The sequence below is a fragment of the Cupressus sempervirens genome, chromosome 3 (genome assembly GCF_028749045.1).
Source record: "Cupressus sempervirens isolate cs-2001-9-10 chromosome 3, ASM2874904v1, whole genome shotgun sequence".
Taxonomy (NCBI): Eukaryota; Viridiplantae; Streptophyta; class Pinopsida; order Cupressales; family Cupressaceae; genus Cupressus; species Cupressus sempervirens.
Genome location: NC_143120.1, coordinates 155468259 through 155487768, shown reverse-complemented (window position 1 = coordinate 155487768; position 19510 = coordinate 155468259). Strand labels below are relative to the sequence as shown.

Sequence of the window (19510 nt, the reverse complement as noted above, 5' to 3'; positions counted from 1 at the left end):
TCCATCCTCTAACAAGGAATATTTATATTAGTACATCATCTTGTGGACATCATTGCCATGAGAGTTTTCCGTTTGATCAAGGGTTTCCCTAGTCAACATATCTAGTATAATTGTCTATGTGCATTTTATTATGGTTGTTATTTACTTTATTTGAATGGTTAAGTTTTTTTAAAGAAGATAAATGTTTTAATTGTTAGAAAAATGATTTACTCTCCCCCCCCTCTCAGTTATCTTGGTGGACTATTATTTCTAACATCTTCAACATGAGATGATGATATGAATCCAACATTGGAAGCTACTGTAGCTTCACAATTCAATTGTCTTCTTGAGTGTAAGAGGCTCATTCATTCTCTTTGTCTTTCCAATTCTTCCTATTTGTTTCTTTGTATTAATAGTTCGTGTTCCTCTTTGAAAGACAATTCTTCATTATTGCATTGCAATTTTCTTTGTTCACGTAGTAGTTTCATTTTATCTCTTTTAATTGCCAAATCTCTCTCCCTCGCTTCCATTGTTTGATTTTTTGGTTTCTTCTTTGGCATGATGATGATTTATATATGTCAAATTATTCAAACATTTGAATTACTTACAATTTGTAAATAAAAAATTATTCAAATACATATACAAATTATAATTTTTTCAATGAATACACAATATATATTAAAAAAACTTGTCTGATTTCTAACCATTTCCAAATAACAATTCATTCAAACATATAAATTTCAATGAATTCACTATATATTAAATAAATTGACAAATTATAATGAAATTTGTCTCTATAGTAACAAAGAATATTAAAAATGATTGTAGTAACCTTTTTTATAGAAAGAATGTTCAAAAAGCCTTCAAATAGTGTATCCAATGATTGAATTTGGTGTTTACTAGCTTACAATAGCATGAAAGAATGTTCAAAAAGCCTTAAAATAGTGTATCCAATGATTGAGTTTAGTGTCTACTAGCTTCCAATAGCACAAAACCTGTGTTTTTTATTGGAACAACAAAATAGACAATAGACAAAAAAAGAGAACATGGGTTAGTAGGGACCCAAACTTTTGCTATAACCATTTTTTGGTGCTTTCATATAGTGTGTACATACTATAGCACATATGTAGTATAGTGCATATACACTATGTGAAAAATCTCTCTCTACATATCGCACCCTCTCCCATCCCCTACTCTCTCTCTCTCTCTCTCTCCCCCCCCCCCCCCCATCCCACCCTCTCCCATCCCCTACTCTCTCTCTTTCTCTCTCCCCTATCCCACCCTTTCCCAATCCCTATAGTAACAAATTTGTCTCTATAGTAACAAAGAATATTTAAAAATGACTGCAGTAACCTTTTTTATAGAAAGAATGTTCAAAAAGCCTTCAAATAGTGTATCCAATGATTGAATTTGGTGTTTACTAGCTTCCAATAGCATGAAAGAATGTTAAAAAATCCTTCAAATAGTGTATCCAATGATTGACTTTGGTCTCTACTAGCTTCCAATAGCACAAAACCTGTGTTTTCTATCGAAACAACAAAATAGACAATAGACAAAAAAAGAGAACAAGGGTTAGTAGGGACCCAAACTTTTGCTATAACCATTTTTTGGTGCTCTCATATAGTGTGTACATACTATAGTGCATATGTAGTATAGTGCATATACACTATGTGAAAAATCTCTCTCTGCATATCCTACCCTCTCCCATCCCCTATACTCTCTCTCTCTCTCTCTCCCTTCCTCCCTCCCTCCCTCTCCATTTCTCCCTCTGTCTCTCACTATAACACCCTCTCCCATCCCCTACTCTCTCTCTCTCTCTCTCTCTCTCTCTCTATATATATATATATATATATATATCCCCTACCCTCTCTCATCCCATACTCTCTCTCCCACCATATCCCATCCCCTAATATCTCTCTCTCCTAATCTCTCTATATATATATCCCACCCTCTCCCATCCCCTACTCTCTCTCTCTCTCTCTCTCTCTCTCTATATATATATATATATATATATATATATATATATTTTATTTTTTTTCATGTATCGATTTTAATCTTCATCTCCATATTTCTCTAGCTAAATCTCTCTCCTACTCCTCTCTTTTGCTATATACTTTTCACACACATCTCTCTCTCTCTCTCTCTCTCTCTCTCTCTCTCTCTCTCTCTCTCTCTCTCTCTCTCTCTCTCTCCCTATCCCACCCTCGCCCATATCCTACTCTCTCCTCATCCTCTACTCTCTCACTCTCTACCCTCTCTCCTTCCCTCTCTATTGAAATTTAGGCTTACAAAGTGTGTGTGCACTATAGTGTGTACACGCTATGTAAGCCTGAATTTAAAAATGCTTTGAATAGTGCATGTGCACTATAGCGCATACACGCTATTAAAATCTTTAGAATCTACCAAGCCTAAGGCTTGGATTTTCCTTGGGGATCCAACCCAAAGGTTTGGAGTCTCTAAACTAGTCTAAGACGTGTTTTGTAGCAAGCATACAAAAAATGATTGTTTTTTCTTGTGTGCTCTCCTTCAAGTTTCCTTGTGGTTGAGTATCGATAAAAAAAGGTTACATTATATTGTAGATCTCTGTGTTAGCTATATAACCATATAATTTATTCAGATTTGAACTATTCCAAGCCTTTCAACTATAATTTCTTTTGAATGTATGCCCATTTTCTCTCAAAAACTAACATGTACTAATTGGGGTGTAGATTTTAGCTCATTCATCAAATTTTGCAACAACTTAGTTTTTTAGAAACTAGACTCCATTCTACACACTTTGAAAAAAAGAAGTTTTGATTTTAGATTAATTTTCAATCATTTCTATGGGAAGCAAACAAATATTTCACATTTTTGGGATGTGTCCAATTACAAAATTCATAAAAAATAATACACATCATAAAATTATCTAAAAATTTTGGGATAAACTACATAGTGTTAGGTAACTTTTGACCAAAGTGATTAAATAATTTTTTTTTTAAAGTTAAAATTTTAGGGGGGGCACACTTTGCACTATGTTATGTTTAAAAAAAAAAATAGTACCACTTTCTGTGACCCCCTTTTTTGAGGACCTAAAACTAAACCATTTTGAAAAAAATAGTAGTTTAGAAACTAGATTCAAAGGACTACTACTTTTTTTTTTGTCATATCTTAGAATTTTGAGCGTAACTATCTTCAAATTCTTGTCAAAGTTTAGAAATTGCTGATTTCAAGGAAAAAAAAGGCCACTTATACCCCCCTTTTGACACCACAACATGGTGCACTTAGATATGCAAAAGTGCTACAAAAATATGCAAAAGCACAACATAAATGATTTAAAGCACTACAAGAATACTCAAAAGAAACACAAAAATTGGTAAAGGTGATATTGGAATATGTTGAAGTGTTACATGAGTATGTAGAGATGTTATAGAAACCCTATGTAAAAGTATTATATAAAATGGTAAAAGTGTTGTATAAATTCTCAAAAGTGCTACAGATTCAAAAGCATTAGAATAGTAAGAAAAGGCCCTAAAATAGTATACAAAAGCACTATAGGACATGTAGAATCCCACAAAAGTATTCAAAAGTACTATGCAAATGAAAAATAATGAAAGCAGTACAAAAAAATACAAATGCACTATAGAAATATGCAAAGGCCCTAGAACAATATGTTCAACCACTACAAGAACCTATAAAGGCACCACAGAAACATTCAGAGACTAGATCAAGGCATAACTACACAGAAAAGCATAAGTGCTATAGGGATGAGTAAAAGCACTGTAGAAAATATGTAAGGGTGCTACAAGAATATTTATATCCATTGCAAAAATAGAAAAAAGATCTACAGAAACCTATAGATTCTCAGAAACCTTGTCAAAACTAATGTCATAGAAAAGTGTAGAAAAACTAAATTCTAAGTAAAAACGCTACAAGATTAGTCAAAGGCATTACAACAATATTCAAAAGTGCTCCAAAATATTCAAGTGCATTATAGAAAATTGCAAAATCATTAAAATAGTGTACAAAAAGGTTGAAACATTGTTCAAATGTGTTGTTTCATCTGTGAAAATAATCATCTGAAAATGTGGAACTAGAAACTGGTTCTAGCTCTATGTTGGGTGCAAAAAATGTATACTCAAAATGTGGCCACTTTTATAAACCATTGTATTTGAGAAATTTGATAAATTTTAACTCTCAAATGGTGGCTTATAGATTCCTAGTCATAGCACACAAGAATCGAATAGATGATAAAGATGGCTCTCAAATAGAGCAATCAAGACCCCTACAAGGTGCACTATGACATAAAATATTCAAAGAGATTATATGCAATATGGATGCAAGAATCCAAATATCTCCATGGATGCATGCATGATAAAGAACAAGTAAAGCTAATAAAAATGCAAGTAAGATGTAAGCTAACATGGATGAAAGATTACTATGCCATTCTAATCAAGCTAGATTATCTAAGCTAAATGTAAGAAGCAAATAACAAGCTCAGATGGATGTTTATGCAAGAGCTCGAGAGATCAAATGATAAAGTACTAGAATAAGTCAAGAATGTCCAAGATGATAGAATGAGGAGAGGACATCCTTTTAAATAAATTTAGAAATGAGAAAACAATCAAGATTGAGAGGCAAAAGAATGAACAATAGTGGAGATTAATTCTTGATTGTTCCATGTGCTCATGTCTTATGAGGTAAAAGAAAAGGATAAAATGAAGAGCAAAAACAATGAGTGGTTGATATAAAGAGTTAACAAACTTTTCAAAAGTTAAAAGATTACATCTCATAAAAATGCACTCAAGTTGTGGATTTCCTTGTTTTTTTCTTTTTTATATAAAATTGTCTTTTTTATGTGCACTTAGAATAAAGAGGATTTTCTTATATAATTAAAAGAGGCCATGTTCTTTTAATCAAATAAACTTAGGATATAGTAGGCAAACTTTAGAATAAAATCAAATAAATGATTATGTGATGATTTGATCAAAGATTTATGATTAATTAATTATGTAAAATTAATTTAATGCATAATAATGGTCATTTAAATTTAAGTATTCAGAAAGGTGGCTCGTAGTCTACTAGACAGAAAATGGGTGATTATAATTGAATAGTTCCAAGTAGAAAATTATATCTAAGTGTTTGGAATTGGCGTGCTTGCCACTTTGCAAAAAATTAAATGATGAATATATAGTTGAATAAATTTTATTAAAAAAATTCATAAATTCTTCAATAGTTATCCCATCTTCAACATATTCTAACCTTTTGAATCTAACTCTTGTAATTTACAATTTTATTACATCAATTTCTTTATTTTTCAAAGGAAAAAAGAGCCAAATCAACACGTTTCACATATCCTTTTAAGAAATTTATTTGCAATTGCATCATCTATCTTGTCACATAAATGGATGTGATGAATTCAATTTCTCTACTAGAAGGAGTATTTTGGAAACAAAAAGTATCTTCTACAAACTTTTAGAAAACCTAACAATGGAGATCAATTTCAATATTATAATGACAACAACAAATTTTAAACACTTTCTTTCTCCTCACATAATATAGCTTCAATTTTGTAAATAATATTTTCCCAAACTTTATATTAAGATTTGAACTACAAAATAAGACATACATTTCATGTTGTGTTGTGTCTAACTGATATTTTGTATGACTAATATTTTATATGATGTTCATATTGATTAGCTCTAACCATGTGTCCGATAACAACTTTAGTGTATAAATGATGAGTATTATCATTCTTAAATGATAAATTACCGAATCTCGAATTCCATCATCAATTTGATAACCATACGAATCTCTACACAAAATTACCCAATTTCCTCATGAACTTCTATCATCTAAAGTCATTCTCCTCTTAATGTATTTTGATAATTTGAGATGAAAGTAAAGATATCTATTTGTTTTAGGGTATAGTGCTACCAATAATAGATGTCAATATAACTCTTCTTGTGATGGTCTTATCTTTAGTTTAAGGTTGCTTTCGATCCTCCTGCCTAAGCTTCTTCATCTTCGAATTGTTTGTTGCTAGCTAAATGCATGAAAGTGAGTTGAATTAGAACAAATTAAAGAAATTTGAAAATAGACACATGAATTTATAGATTCATACCTTCTATTTTTGTAATAATATGCTAGTCATATTTCATGATTTTTCTATTCTCTACTAGGTGACTTTTTTCTTCCGTGTCTTCCTTTATGATGTCACATCTTTGTTCTTTTGAAAAATTATCAAATACAATGTACACTTGCTTCACTTATAAAATTGCTCTTTATATTTATTTTTCTTCCAAAATATAAAATTATTTAATGACTATTTATTGTTTTAAAACAAAAAAAATCTTAATTTATATCAAGCACAAAAAAAACACAAGACTGACTAGGAGGTTCAAGTGAACCCCCCATGGGAAAAACAAACTAGCCAAAGAAAAATTGGATGGATTCTAGTGTGGGGGGTTATCTCTCAAATCCCCCTTTGAGAAAAGGGGTGAAATATGATATTTTTCTTGAAGTACATAAAAATTATGATATATTTTGAATTTTTGAGGGCTCAATTAATGGCTAAGTATTCAATAATATTCTGAAACAAAAAATGGAAGATTGTCATGCCCTGAATAAGATTTCCAATGACTTTAATTTTAGTATATATATTATGTTTATTGTACTTTATTTTTTTAGTTTTATTAAATATAGGTTGTGTGACCATTTCACAGACTCTTTGTTTGATGCTTCAGAAAAATAGAAAAGTGGAGATTGTTTTTTGAAAAATCTATGTCACAAAGGTATTTGTGTTACCTTTATATCAAAAAAAGAAAAAACAAGTTCATTTTGATTTATACAGATCAAATTATATCAAACCGAGAAAACCTATGTCTAATGGCAACACTATGCTGAGTAGGAGCATAGTGCTATGTGCAGCTAGGGTTTCAGATGCTGTGAAATCTAGCGAGGAAGATGGTGGGGATTTAGATGATGCTAAGCTAGATGGAAGGAGGACCTCCCCTATGCCTTCTCATTGTTGGGTCATTGTTTGTTGTTGTGAACTGCGGGTGGATTCATGGCTGCTCTATTTGTGAGCTTGGAACTTTTGATTCATGCCTCTCCATGTTGTATCCTAGAGTGTTGTGTTATTGGGTTACCCATATCTGGGGGCCTGATGTTGTTTTATTTGTTGGAAAGTTTGGGAATTCTCATTCTGCCTTTGGAGTGGTTGGCTTGGGAGTTTTTGGTGTTCCCCTGGAGCAGTGGGGGTCTATCCCTAAAGGTATTTCATCTTTTGGGAAGTTTGGTTTTTGCCCCTTCTTTCTTCATCTAGGGGTGTTCTACTTCTGGGTTTACCAATTTTGGGGGCTCTTTTTTGGTTTAGTGGTTGGAAGTCATGGATCTCTTCACTCTACCTCCTTATCAATCTTTGGTGCTTCTTTCATAATGTGTATTGACTAGTTTCTTAAGTGGGCTCTATTTTTTGGTTTTCCAATTAGTTACCAAGTGGTTGTTGTTTCTATTAAGATGAAATCTCATCTTTGATTTCAAAGGCACCTTTAGTTGGTGCTTTGGTTTGAGGAATGGTTCCTATTGTTGTACAATATCTATACAACTCTTATTGAGGTGGAGATATCATCTATTGAGGTGGTGATATATTGTGTGGATGTTGCTAATAGTTGGTTGAACAACACTCCTCTTTTGTTCAGTGCCATGAAGGTGGAGTGGTTTTAGAAGAGGGTTTTCTTAGGGTTTCTAGTCCTCCTCATTATCACTATTGAGGTGGGTTTCCTTGTTCTTAAGGGGGAAGGAAGCTATACCAGGAGTGCTTCTTCTTCTAAGCTTTGCTTGTGGATTTGGAGTGTTCCTCCAAAGTGGATGTGGAGTTTGTTGGTTGAGTGCTCTGCAATCTTGATTGTGAGATTGACTCCTATAGAGGTGGAGTTGATTCTGGTGTTTTTTGTGGTAGAGGCTAATTTTATTAAAGTGGATGGAACTTGGGTGGCCACTAGAGATAGTGTGGTTGGTTGGGAGTTTCTCCCTCCCAACTTTAAATTTGAGATCTTCCCTCACCTTGCTACTATTGAGGAGGAGCCTTTGCTATTGAGGTGGGAAAGGAGTTTGTGGGGGGACTGAAGATTTTTTAGAAAGTTGACTTGAATTGGTGGTTCTATTGATTGTAGGCTTATAGTTATAATGGTGTAAGAAGAACAAGCTACCTGTTGCCTATGATTTGTCTCTGGGCCTTTTGAGGATGAATTTGCCTCTCCCTCTTAGTTCCTTTTTCTCCTGTGATCGGGTGGTTGTTGTTAGTTTTAAAGGGCTCACCTGGGTCCCTTGTTCTTGTTTTTGGGTTGAGATTGCAGCTAGTATGAGGGCTTGTATCATGATGATCCTTAGAAATGAGGACTATGGTTGGTGGATTTTTTGCATTTAGATAAGATAAGATAAAGATAAGATAAATTTATTAATGTCCAAAAAAAGATCACAACGTGGGTCTATGGGACTGGAAGCTTACAACAGGGAAAAAGAAAACAAATGGAGCACCAAACAGTGTCCAAAAAAGAACAAGCACAACAAAAGAAGAAGAAAGCAGGAAACATCATGGAAAAGATTAGGTATCCATCTTCACAGGGAAAAAGTCCAACATTGACTGATCTATGCGGCTACCAGAAGCCCTGTGATGAAGCTGAGTGCTACGAGAGGAGTGTCACTGGCAAAAAGGTCCCCTACAAGGTCTCACCAATCTAGAACAGCCTGTGCTAGGGAAACTATACGGTCGCTTCACACCTCGAGTTGGAGCTAAGGGCGAGAAGAAGGTCGTAATAAGCTATGCCTGGGTCTAACTCCTGGGAAATGAAAGCTGTAAAGTATGGTCACGAAGCTATAAGGACTCGCGGAGATAAAGTGCAATGCAACACTAATCGGTGTACCTAAAAAAATCTGAGAGGGATATGCAATCTCTAAATAGACAGTAAAATCTCCCTCTAATCTCATAGTATATGGGGCATCTGAAAAGAAAATGAATCTTATATTCTACCTCTGCTAAGGTACAAAGTGTACACACCCGATCCTCTCTAGCAATATGGTGATCAACTTGAATCTAGAGTTTGTGCGAGCCCACCCTAAAGGAGCCAAGGGAGATACGTAGGGTGTGAGTCTAGTATCTATGTAAGTACTCAAGGTGTACAATAATCCCATCTCAGATAACTAAGAAGTGCTCAGTGTAGAAAGCCATCCTTGGACGTAGTCCCCCTGGAGGATCCACCCAAGTCCGTGTGATATACTTCCTGTAAATGTCAAGTCTAACATGCCTATTCAACTCCAGTCAAGAAGGGAGTAGATGAGTAGGGGCGTCCAATGAGAATTGGTAGGGAGGAAGATGATCAATGTTGATCCTCACTGAACTCAGTAGGGTAGTAGCCTGAGCATACCAACTGCAGGCTCTAGTGGCAGGATCGAAGTCAGCAATAGCAACTAAAGAGTAGTAGGCTAAATGAGGGTATCTGTGTTGGCCTTCCTCTGATTCAGCAAAGCCACGAAGATGGTGGAGAAACCAGATCAAGTCAAAAATGGCTGCAAGTTTGAATGGGTGAGCACCGAACTCGACCAAAATAATACTATGGGGGGTAGAACCGTGACATCTGATAATCTGACAGAGGAGCATAATCTGGGTACTCTCGATCTTGGCCCAATCCGAGTCTAAAAGAGAAGGACCCCAAACCACCAAACCATAGAGCACTGTGGGTCTTACTAAGGAATCCAAGAGGGATAGCTTAGATGATGTATCTTGAAAGTGGTGTCTGAAGCACTGTCTCTCGAGCATGGCAAGGGACCCAACCCTTTATTGATCCAAGGCTGAATAGCTGATCTCAAGTTGAAACGAGATCCAGAAAACTTAACCCCAAGGTAAGTGTAAGATGATGTAATCTCAACTTCCCAACCCTAGAAGTGAAAATGGAGATGTGAAGTCTTTAGACCATTGAAGAGCATAACCCGAGTCTTCTCAAGGTTCACAACCAGCTGTCTCATATCACAAAAAGATGAAAGTCTATCTAAAAGCCTCTGAAGACCCTCAGGAGAGGAAGCAAGAAGAATCACATCATCAACAAAGAGAAGGATGGAGATCAATACCTAGTGTAGATGACAACCATCACCTAGAAGCGAGGAGTTACTAAGAAAAGCCTTGAGTTCATCAATGTAGATCTCGAACAAGGTGGCGAGAGAGGGCAGTCCTGCTTCACCCCAATGGTGCTCTAGATAGGATCAGAGAGGCCCTTTGTGGTCCTAAGTCTACTGATCACAGTCTCATATAACCTCATAATAGTCGTCAATAAGATCTTAGAAATACCTATATCTCTCAGTCTCTAAAAAAGGGTTGCTCTGGGGATGGAATCAAAAGCCTTACAAAAATCCACAAAACAACAATAGACTTTCTTTGAGTGATGTTGAGCCTCCTCAATAATAGCTTGTAGTGTAAAGATATGATCTATGGTCTGGTAGTATGTCCTGAATCCTGCTTGACCCTTAGCCCTGCAATTCCTCCTATCAAGCTCACTGGATAAAATAGTATTCAAAGTTGTAGCATAAAGTTTAACAAATGTATGCCCAATCATGATGGTCCTATAGTTTTCGAGATCAGAGGTCATCCCAGACTTATGGATCGAGCAAATAATGTGTCTTGACCAAGAGTTCAAAAAACCAAAACAAACCACTCTATTAAAGAGCATAGATAGATAAGGGCCCAAGATCGTGGTACTGAGTTTGAAGAGCTCCGCCTGAAAACCCTCCTCATTAGCCGCCCTGCTACATCTCATAAGTCTGATGGCCTCGTAAATGCTAGAGGTGGAGAATAAGTGACAATGGGTGAGTGGGCTAGGAAGGGGGGTGAGCTGACTCAGGATGTCATACAACATAGAGATATGGGAAGCAAGGAGATGAAGGTCAGGGGTGGACTGGGGTTGGCTACGCCTGGGGAACATGATGCACCAAAACAACTTGGGATACTGAATAAGCGTGTCTTGGAGGGATCTGCTTTGTGAAGCAATAAATAATCACTTCTTATGGTGAAGAAAGCATTTTTAAGAGAGCTGTAAATTGGTGAAAGCGGGGGAATGAGTATCAAAAGCCAAGCGCAAAGAGCGGTGGAAAGTTTTATAGTCATTATCAAACCACTGATTCATGGGACAAGTATTTTGTTGAGCTGATCTGTGAGTGCTAGAAATAGAGCAGTGAGGCATAGAGAGGAGAGTCGACTCCCAAATCGCGGTAGCTAGTGAGTGAAACATAGTGGACACCTGACTGTGATCCATGAAGCTAGCTAGGTAGAGGAATCTTCTCAAATGGAAAATTAAGAGGTCTTGATCACTATCTTCGAAACAGAAATGAGTGTGGGGGTAGAGCCGGGCAGGGTGAGTAGAGATGGGTGGTAAAGGGTGGGAAGAAACATAGACCAAAAGGCTAAGAAGGGCATGATCATCCAAGGGAAGACGAGAGATAGTAAAATTTTTTATGGAGGGGAGGAAGGAAGCAACAATGAGGATGTAATCCACCACACTCACACCCCCACTATGAGGCCAACACGTAAAAATATCAAAACCCAGGAAATAAGAGAGGACATTTAGAATCACCAAGTTGGAGGACTCACAGAGCTAGAGAAGGTGGCGACCATAACAAGTTAGAGGTCCATTGTGATCCTCGGATAAATGTTGAAGTCCCATACTAGTAAGATCCCTCTCAGTAGTACAAATCAAATCAGACCCATGGTCATATTGGGGGGTCTGGAGATCTTTAGTCTGTGCATTAAAATCTCCTAAGATGATGATGTTGCCCATAGCCCCAAACTTGGAGATGCTCTCAAATAGGTCTGAAAAAGGTTTCCCATCCTCAACACTATGAATGGCATAAGGTGAGGTAGTCAGTGGAAAGTAACAAACAACAATGAAGATATCTTTCTGACGGTGACTGGTACCCCCAACTCGGATCCACATAAATCTGGCATAAGTGTCAGAATGAACCAATGTGATAGTACTGAACAGATCATCTCTAACCAAACAAGAAACTCCACCGGAACCACACACACCACCCGAAGCTCGGACCTCCTCTCTACAAACTGAAAGTCACTGATACCCTATGTAACTTGGAAGGGGCCGAGCAGGACTCTCATGAGTCTCGGTAATAGCTAACAAATCAGCATCTCCAACTGCATCATGAAGTAAGCCTGGCAAAGACCACAGGGAACCATTGCCATTCCAATACTTGACAAGCAAAGAGCCAATGAAGGGTTTAGACTTGCCAAACTATTGGTGCTCAGAGTGTCATTTGGCTTGGGTATGTCTCTCATCCCAACCCTTGGGAGGTGAGTCACGAATAACTGCCTTTAGATTCCTTATTACTGCCCATTTCCCGTTACTCCTTGCTTCTACCACAAGACTCCTAGAGTGCTTTAGTTCAGCTACCTATGATTTTGTGAGGTCCTCATCAAGAAATATCTTTGTGGGAAGAAGGAAGAGCTTCTTCTTTGCCCTGAGAGCTTGTAGTCAATCAGCTAGTGAGAGAAACCTAGGAAAAAGGGTGCCATCATGTCCAAACCATGCTCTATCTAATGTAATATCTAAAATACCCAGTTGCTCATTGAGAAATGAGTAGCCTATGGGGAGAGGATCAATGGAGGATGAAGGAAGACCTCTAACCCGAAGGTTGAGTTCCTTGAAGTGCCTAACTCGGTCTTCTGCCAACTTCTCTTGGACAATTTTTTCAACCACTGGCAGAGGCATAGTGCTAGAGTTTTTGCAAGTAGAGGCCCAAGTTTTAATTTGCTACTCTGTTTCAGTCAAAAGAGATGATTGTTTTTTAACAAGCTTGATCTGCTTATCCTTGAGGTTTCCAATGTCTCTGAAGTCTTCAATAATGGAGCTAATATCTTTTGTAATGCCTTCTATTTGTGTGGTAAAAGTTTCAAAAAGGTCCTGGATGCATGAAGTATTAGCTACAACCTGCTGGTTCAAGTCATTTAATGATTGAGATAGGGAGTGAATAGTATCTTGGAGAGTTTGATTCACTGATTCAAACTTCTGGAGCTGTACTGAGAGACCTTGGGAAACTGCTAAGAGAGAAAGAGTTGTGACTTTCAGAGCTACATTATCCTTCTTTAATAATGCCAAGTGGTCAACTATCTACTGTAATGTTGTTGGATTGGGTGGGCGGTCCATGACTCAAAACAATACTAAACAATATATGAATAAACAATACTAAGTCGTATTTGAATAAAATAAAGCAAAAATAGTACCAGACATTATGTCAAAAAAATCATGTACTGACTGTCTTGTGGGTCATAATCTGTCTTGTGGTGTAGGTACAGACTGATTACGACTTCTCCATACTTTACTTGCACGTTCACTACAGGTGGATGATTTCTTCACAGATAACTTCAAGGCAGGGCATCTATAGTCAAGGGCCTCAAACGTTAGGGCATCAACAGTCAAACGGGATGGAACCTGTTTGGTTACGGCACAGGATGTCGCCTCCGTACGGGGTCAGGATGTCACCTCTGCATGAGGTCACAGGATAATACTACACATCTTAGATAGGTAGATTATACTTCATGCCAAGGAAATTGTGGCTTAAGACAATACTCAACAAAAAGTGCTCAACTCCTCCCGTTAGAAACCCTGTCGTTGGTTCTGCATCTATCGATAAATTGGTTCCGCTTCTGGTTCCGCAGAGGAAAGGTTGCAAATGAAAACAAGGACCTTCCACAATTTTGAACAAAAAGATGCAGCACGAGAATCATAGGAAAAATATAGCAGCAAATCGAGAGAAAGCAATCATTTCACAAATGTTTTAAACACCATTTGGTTCTGCTTCTGGTTCCGCAGAGGAAAGGTTGCAGATGAAAACAAGGACCTTCCACAGTTTAGACCTTTTTTTTGATAGAGGTAGACCTTAGTTTATGTCTCTATGGATGTCCTACACTAGTGTTGTTAATTTCTTGTTTAACAGTTTCTAGTGTGCTTTGTTTGTACCTCGAGTCAACACCCTCTTGCTACTTTTTAAATTTAAAAAATCAAAATAATATTCAATTTTGAACCAAAGTAAACAAAACCAACTATATCAGGTAGAGGTATTGATGTTACAGTTCTAGGCTTGAAAGATTTTTTTTACTATCATATTTTTAAAAAAAGTTATGTTGAACCAAATAACCATCACTCTATATATATATAAACCACTTTTGGAAGAAGGAAAAATGGACTCAATTCAATTCATTTTTTTGTAAAAATAATATAGTTTGAAACTAGAAAGAAAATTTTAATCACTAGCTTACACCATCTTCAAATTCTTTATATTTTTGTAGTAATACATACTTGAAAGTGAAGTTATTTTAGAAAATATTTGTTTCAATGTCAAAGTTGGTCAAAAAGTGGAACTCGATATTCTAGGACAAGTAAAATTTAAATTTAGATATCGATGCATCAAGTGCATGCAAAAGTGAGTGAAAGACTTGAATACTAGACCTCATAATTGAAGAAAATTCAAATTAATATCTACATTAGGTATTTATAGAAAGATCTTGAGGGAGATGCGTGGCTTGTACTTTCTACTTTTATCTTATACATATCTTTCCTAACCAAAACTAAATTTAGAAGTAATATACTTTTGAAAATAAAGGGTCATATAGAAGTCAACATAGTTAAACTTTCATATGCAACACTTCATATACTTATGGTCTAGAATGATGGTCATTCATTCTAGTAATAGATGATGCATCATGAAATAGTCTTAGAAATCATGTTAAAATCTTGTGGCATGCTTTACTTTGTTGTGTGAGATTCTTCAATGAATTATAGATATCTATGCACTAGTGCACATAGGTATAAATGTTCAAATTAAACAATGACATATTTGTCTATGAAGTTGTGCAATATGATTGTTGGCACATCTTAAGTGATAGATAATGCAAACAGGTGAAAAAAAAAGGTATATGATGTCTTTTAAGTTCCGCGATGTACATCCAAGTATTACACATGAGGTGCATGTCGACAGTAGTTCTTGGCATTGTGTAATATCACATGAAGTAGACTGGTTTACACATTAACAAGACATGAAGCCTAACACTACATGTTTGGTGCTAATATTAAGTAAAATGTTGAGGCTAGGATGCATGGTTGTGTAATAATAAAAATGCACTATGATGTTCTTATATGAATGCTTCTTTCATTTAAATTCTAGGATGTGATCTCAAATGGATAAAATTATAGTGAAACATAAAATAGAACACAAATTTTCTAAAATATGTGTTAACTCAACTAATAAAAGCTAATAGGAAATGGTCAACAAGGTTCAATTTGAATATTGAGATTTAAAATTCAAATATGTACATATAGATAAAACCTAAGTCAATTAAGAACTTTCAAATCTTAATCAAAGAGGTGAATAAGAAATATAAAAGCTAAAACTAATTCCATAAGACAAGTGACAATTGATTTTAAATTAAGACAGAATCAAAAGATTAAAATATATTTTTAATGTCTAAAAAAGATAATGTAATTAAATAAATTGAAAAATACCAAAATTAGTCTTCCTCTTTGCTCTAGCAACCCAATTTGAAATTTCCGGATTTAATTCCACTGGATTTTTTTTCCCGCTCTAAAAAACCATGACATCCCACGAGTGTCATACTTGGGGAATAACTAGTCTCATATGTATCGTTTTGTTCTGCAAGCATGTTTTCCCAAAGTGGAAAAGCTTTGCACTGCAACCATGTTCGACTTCAACAAATTCATAACGGCGAACACAACACACCTGTACTGCGCTTGAAATACCAACTAAAAATTACGGTAAAAAAGGACGTGGGAAAAGTAATCACTCCGGTCATCTCTCGACACTTGTAAACTTAAAACAAACCTTTCGATTTCTGATGGAGCCAAATCTCGAGTCTTCAAGACGTGGGATTTCTCACACGCTCCAGTTATTCTGCACCTGTTAACGTGCCGCGAGATCGCGGTATGGAAATGAAGACTGCCATAGAGATGTCCATTCCTCACAGAAAATACATGATGGATATCGTACAGTCAAACAGGTTTAAGAAATTATTTTTCTGTGACCAGGGTTTCGAATATCTGAGTACAAATTGTACTTGTAAATGCATGAAGTTCGGTAGGTCCCGTGGAAATAGTATCCGGAGCACTTCAATTTTTTACAGAACTTTTCAAAAGCACAGATATATTTTACATTATCCGATTCCTGAAGTCAAAATTGCTTCAATGATATAAATAATAAATTTTCAATCACCTGTATCAAAAGCTTCACCGGGATTACTGATGTTGTGAAATAAATCCGAAAACTTTGTGAGAGAACAGATTGCAATGAGCTGACAAGCATACATAAATGATTATTTACCGCTGTTTAAATGTATAAGCGAGCATTTCCAAGAGCAGATTCAAGAAAACTGAAAATGTACCGAAAGCGACATTTGTCTGACGATTTAACGGCAATAACAAATTCGCTCGGCTGTGTATTGTAAATATTTTTTTAATCTAACGGTCTTTCATTGCCAGAACTAAAGAAAGAAAGAAATGAAGAACAACAGTCGGATTTGCAGTTAAATATGTGACTTAATATCAAGTAAATGAAGAAAAACAGTTGCAGTAAGTATATGTGACTTAACATCAAATAAATGAAGAACAAGAGTCGGATTTGTAATCAAGTATATGTGACCTAATATCAAATAAAAGAAGAACAACAGTCGGATTTGCAGTCAAGTATATGCGGCCTAATATTAAATAGAAGTATAACTCAGTCGGATTTGCAGTCAAGTGTATGTGACATAATATCAAATAAAAGTAGAACAGAAGTCGGATTTGCAGTCGAACATTTGTGACTTAATATCAACAATAATATGGCGACATAAAGAAACAAATAAATGAAGAACGACAGTCGTATGTCTGGTCAAATACATGCGACAGAACATTAAAATTAACTTGCCGACACAGAGAAACAAATAATGAAGAACACCAGCAGGATTTGCAGTCAAATATATATGTGTGACTTAATATTAATATTATGTAACAAAAGGAAGCAGGCCGAGTTGCCATAGGGCACATATCAAGCCGAGCTGAACTTCGACGCCCACAACAGAAAGAAAAAACCAGCAGAACTCTATACAAAATTCAATAGCCATCCCTCTCACCACCTGAAACCAAACCCTCACAATCCCCAACCCTAAACATATAAAACTAGCCTAAAATTTAGCGGTTCGAGTCCCCGGAAAAGAAGAATCCGCAAAATGGAGACTGAAAACCCTAGCGCAAAGGCTATAAACAATTGAAGGCAGAGATTTAGAAAAAAGCATAAAAGATATCAGAGCCACAATGCCCCGGCATCCTTCAACAGAGGAACAAGCGAGCCATTAATATGAGACGCCATGACACGATCCAGGCCGCCAACAAGCTTTCCCCCAACGAACACAGCGGGCACAGACTGGCCGCTTCCGAGCAATCTGAGCAGCGCCTTCTCCAACTCCTTCCCGCCGTGTTCTTCATCGAGCTCGTAAACAGTCGGATTCACTCCGAGCCCGCAGAAGAGCCGCTTCACAACATGGCACATACAGCAAGAACTAATGCTGAAAACCACCACGGCATTCTCAGAGGCCAAGCGTTCGATTCTCTCCAACGGCGACATGAGTCTCGACGACTGATCAGATTGTCCAGAGAGCTGCAAAGACGTCCTCTCACCGTAAGAACCTTCACCAAACTGGTAAGCTCTTGCGTGATATTGCATTTTCAATTCAAATCCTAAATTCACAAGAGAAAAAGAAGAAAACGAAATGAGAACAAAAGTGCGATGCAATGAGCAGTTCGAAGTGCCGGTGGGCTATATATACACTCCAGACTTTGTCTTCTAGTGACCAACCTACTCCCTAGCCCATAATCATTCCAATGCCCATGACCATAGCCAACATGCCATTGCCATTGCCAAATCACCATCCCCCATACCATTAAAAGGTACAGAGATGCAGATGACGTTCAATCCCACGTCAAGGGGACCATCCATGATCCATGGGGGCATGGGCATGGGGAGGCGTGAAGGTGGATGATGATGATGATGATGATGTCCGCATGCGGCGCCATGTCACGAATAATCAGAGGGAAATATGAAAAGAATGTCGCACGTACCAAACCGACAGCGCCTCACGGCGCTGCGTCTGCCTCTTCTTCCTTCCATTCTCTCTTCTTGGCCCATCAACCATCGGTCTCTCCGTATATTTGGCACCCCTGTCGTGATGGGAGATGTGACGTGGGACGTGACGTGGGACGTGACGTGTTACTGTTACAGCGACTACGTGGCATGCCGTCATTGTCAAAACTCAGTCCCACGTCTTTCTTTCTTTCTTTCTTTCCCTCCATGCGTTTTACATTCTATTTTTGTACTGACACTTTATAAAAAAATTAATTTGACCGGCAGGTCAAAGATTGGTCGCTACTGCCTAGCCGTTCAGATATTTCTTTATTCCACGTCTTTCTTGCCATGTTACGGGATCGCACTTGTATTCATCTCCTCCTCATGTTACCTGATGATTACATTATGCTCCGACACTGTTTGCTTTTATATATTTTAAGCTGGTTGCTTGAGACTGTTTTGTACTGGCTGTTTATGTTTTTTTCAATCAATTACATTCTGGTTCAGTTACATTACCATGTTGGAAATTGGTAATTGATTTATCTTGTTTGAGGAGACGAACATACTGCATATAGGCAACGTCTAAACGCCAAATTAAACGTGTGTCTTATCAAGGGCATACTTCAACCTTTTTTCTTAAATTCTTCTCATATTAGTTGATTGCATAGTCATTATTTTAACAAAAATTCATTACTATGGATCAAATTTAAAGAGGTGGTTCAAAATTATGTAAGGCTTTTGTGTATCCTATTTGTAGAGACTAAGTGTTGTTGGCCTCGTAGATGTTATTAAAGTCTTTGATTCAACATCTTTGGCTAAGAGTCCAAGGGGTATCTATTCTCCCAAAGATCAGGTCTAAAGAAGAGGCGCGATGCTCTATTTCTCAAGACGTTATACTATTCTTGAGTTTCACAATCTCCTTTGGTCTTGTATATATTATTAAAATATTATTTCCATTTACCATAATGTGACATTCTTGTGAGTTACGAGACATTGTGAAAATTAACAATTAGCATCTTTATTGTACATACTTCTTGATTTTAATCATGTAGGACTATTTTACTTCATTATTTGGGTTCACACTTTGTGTATGTTTTTTTTTCTCCTTCTAGAGTTGCTTCTCTTTCGTCTTGATTATAGATCACAAAGAGTAATTTTAAACATTTATTTCACGCACTTTCTAGTTTTTAATTGTGTAGAATAATTTTGCATCACACCTTGTGCATGTCATTTTTTCCTACACTTGCTCTTATTTCACCTTGATTGTAAATATAAATATAAATTGTTTTTAAATACTTGAAATTTAAAGATTGAAAGATATTTTCTTTAAAAAATTCACTTAGATTATGATTCTAATTTATCTCTTATCTTTATATAATTATGA

At 36.5% G+C, this 19510-nt stretch overlaps 1 protein-coding gene across 1 annotated transcript; it reads right to left on the bottom strand.

The window, feature by feature from the left end:
• Positions 1 to 16979: 16979 nt before the first annotated feature.
• Positions 16980 to 17791, bottom strand: LOC149565229 (glutaredoxin-C1-like). The gene has a single exon (XM_089817068.1). It carries the CDS (start codon positions 17725 to 17727, stop codon positions 17308 to 17310), a length of 420 nt encoding a protein of 139 aa, XP_089673194.1. The 5' UTR covers positions 17728 to 17791; the 3' UTR covers positions 16980 to 17307.
• Between the last annotated feature and the right edge of the window lie 1719 nt (positions 17792 to 19510).

Excerpts from the sequence above, each read along its gene's own strand:
- LOC149565229 (XM_089817068.1), bottom strand. The coding sequence starts at position 17,727 with ATGCAATATCACGCAAGAGCTTACCAGTTTGGTGAAGGTTCTTACGGT.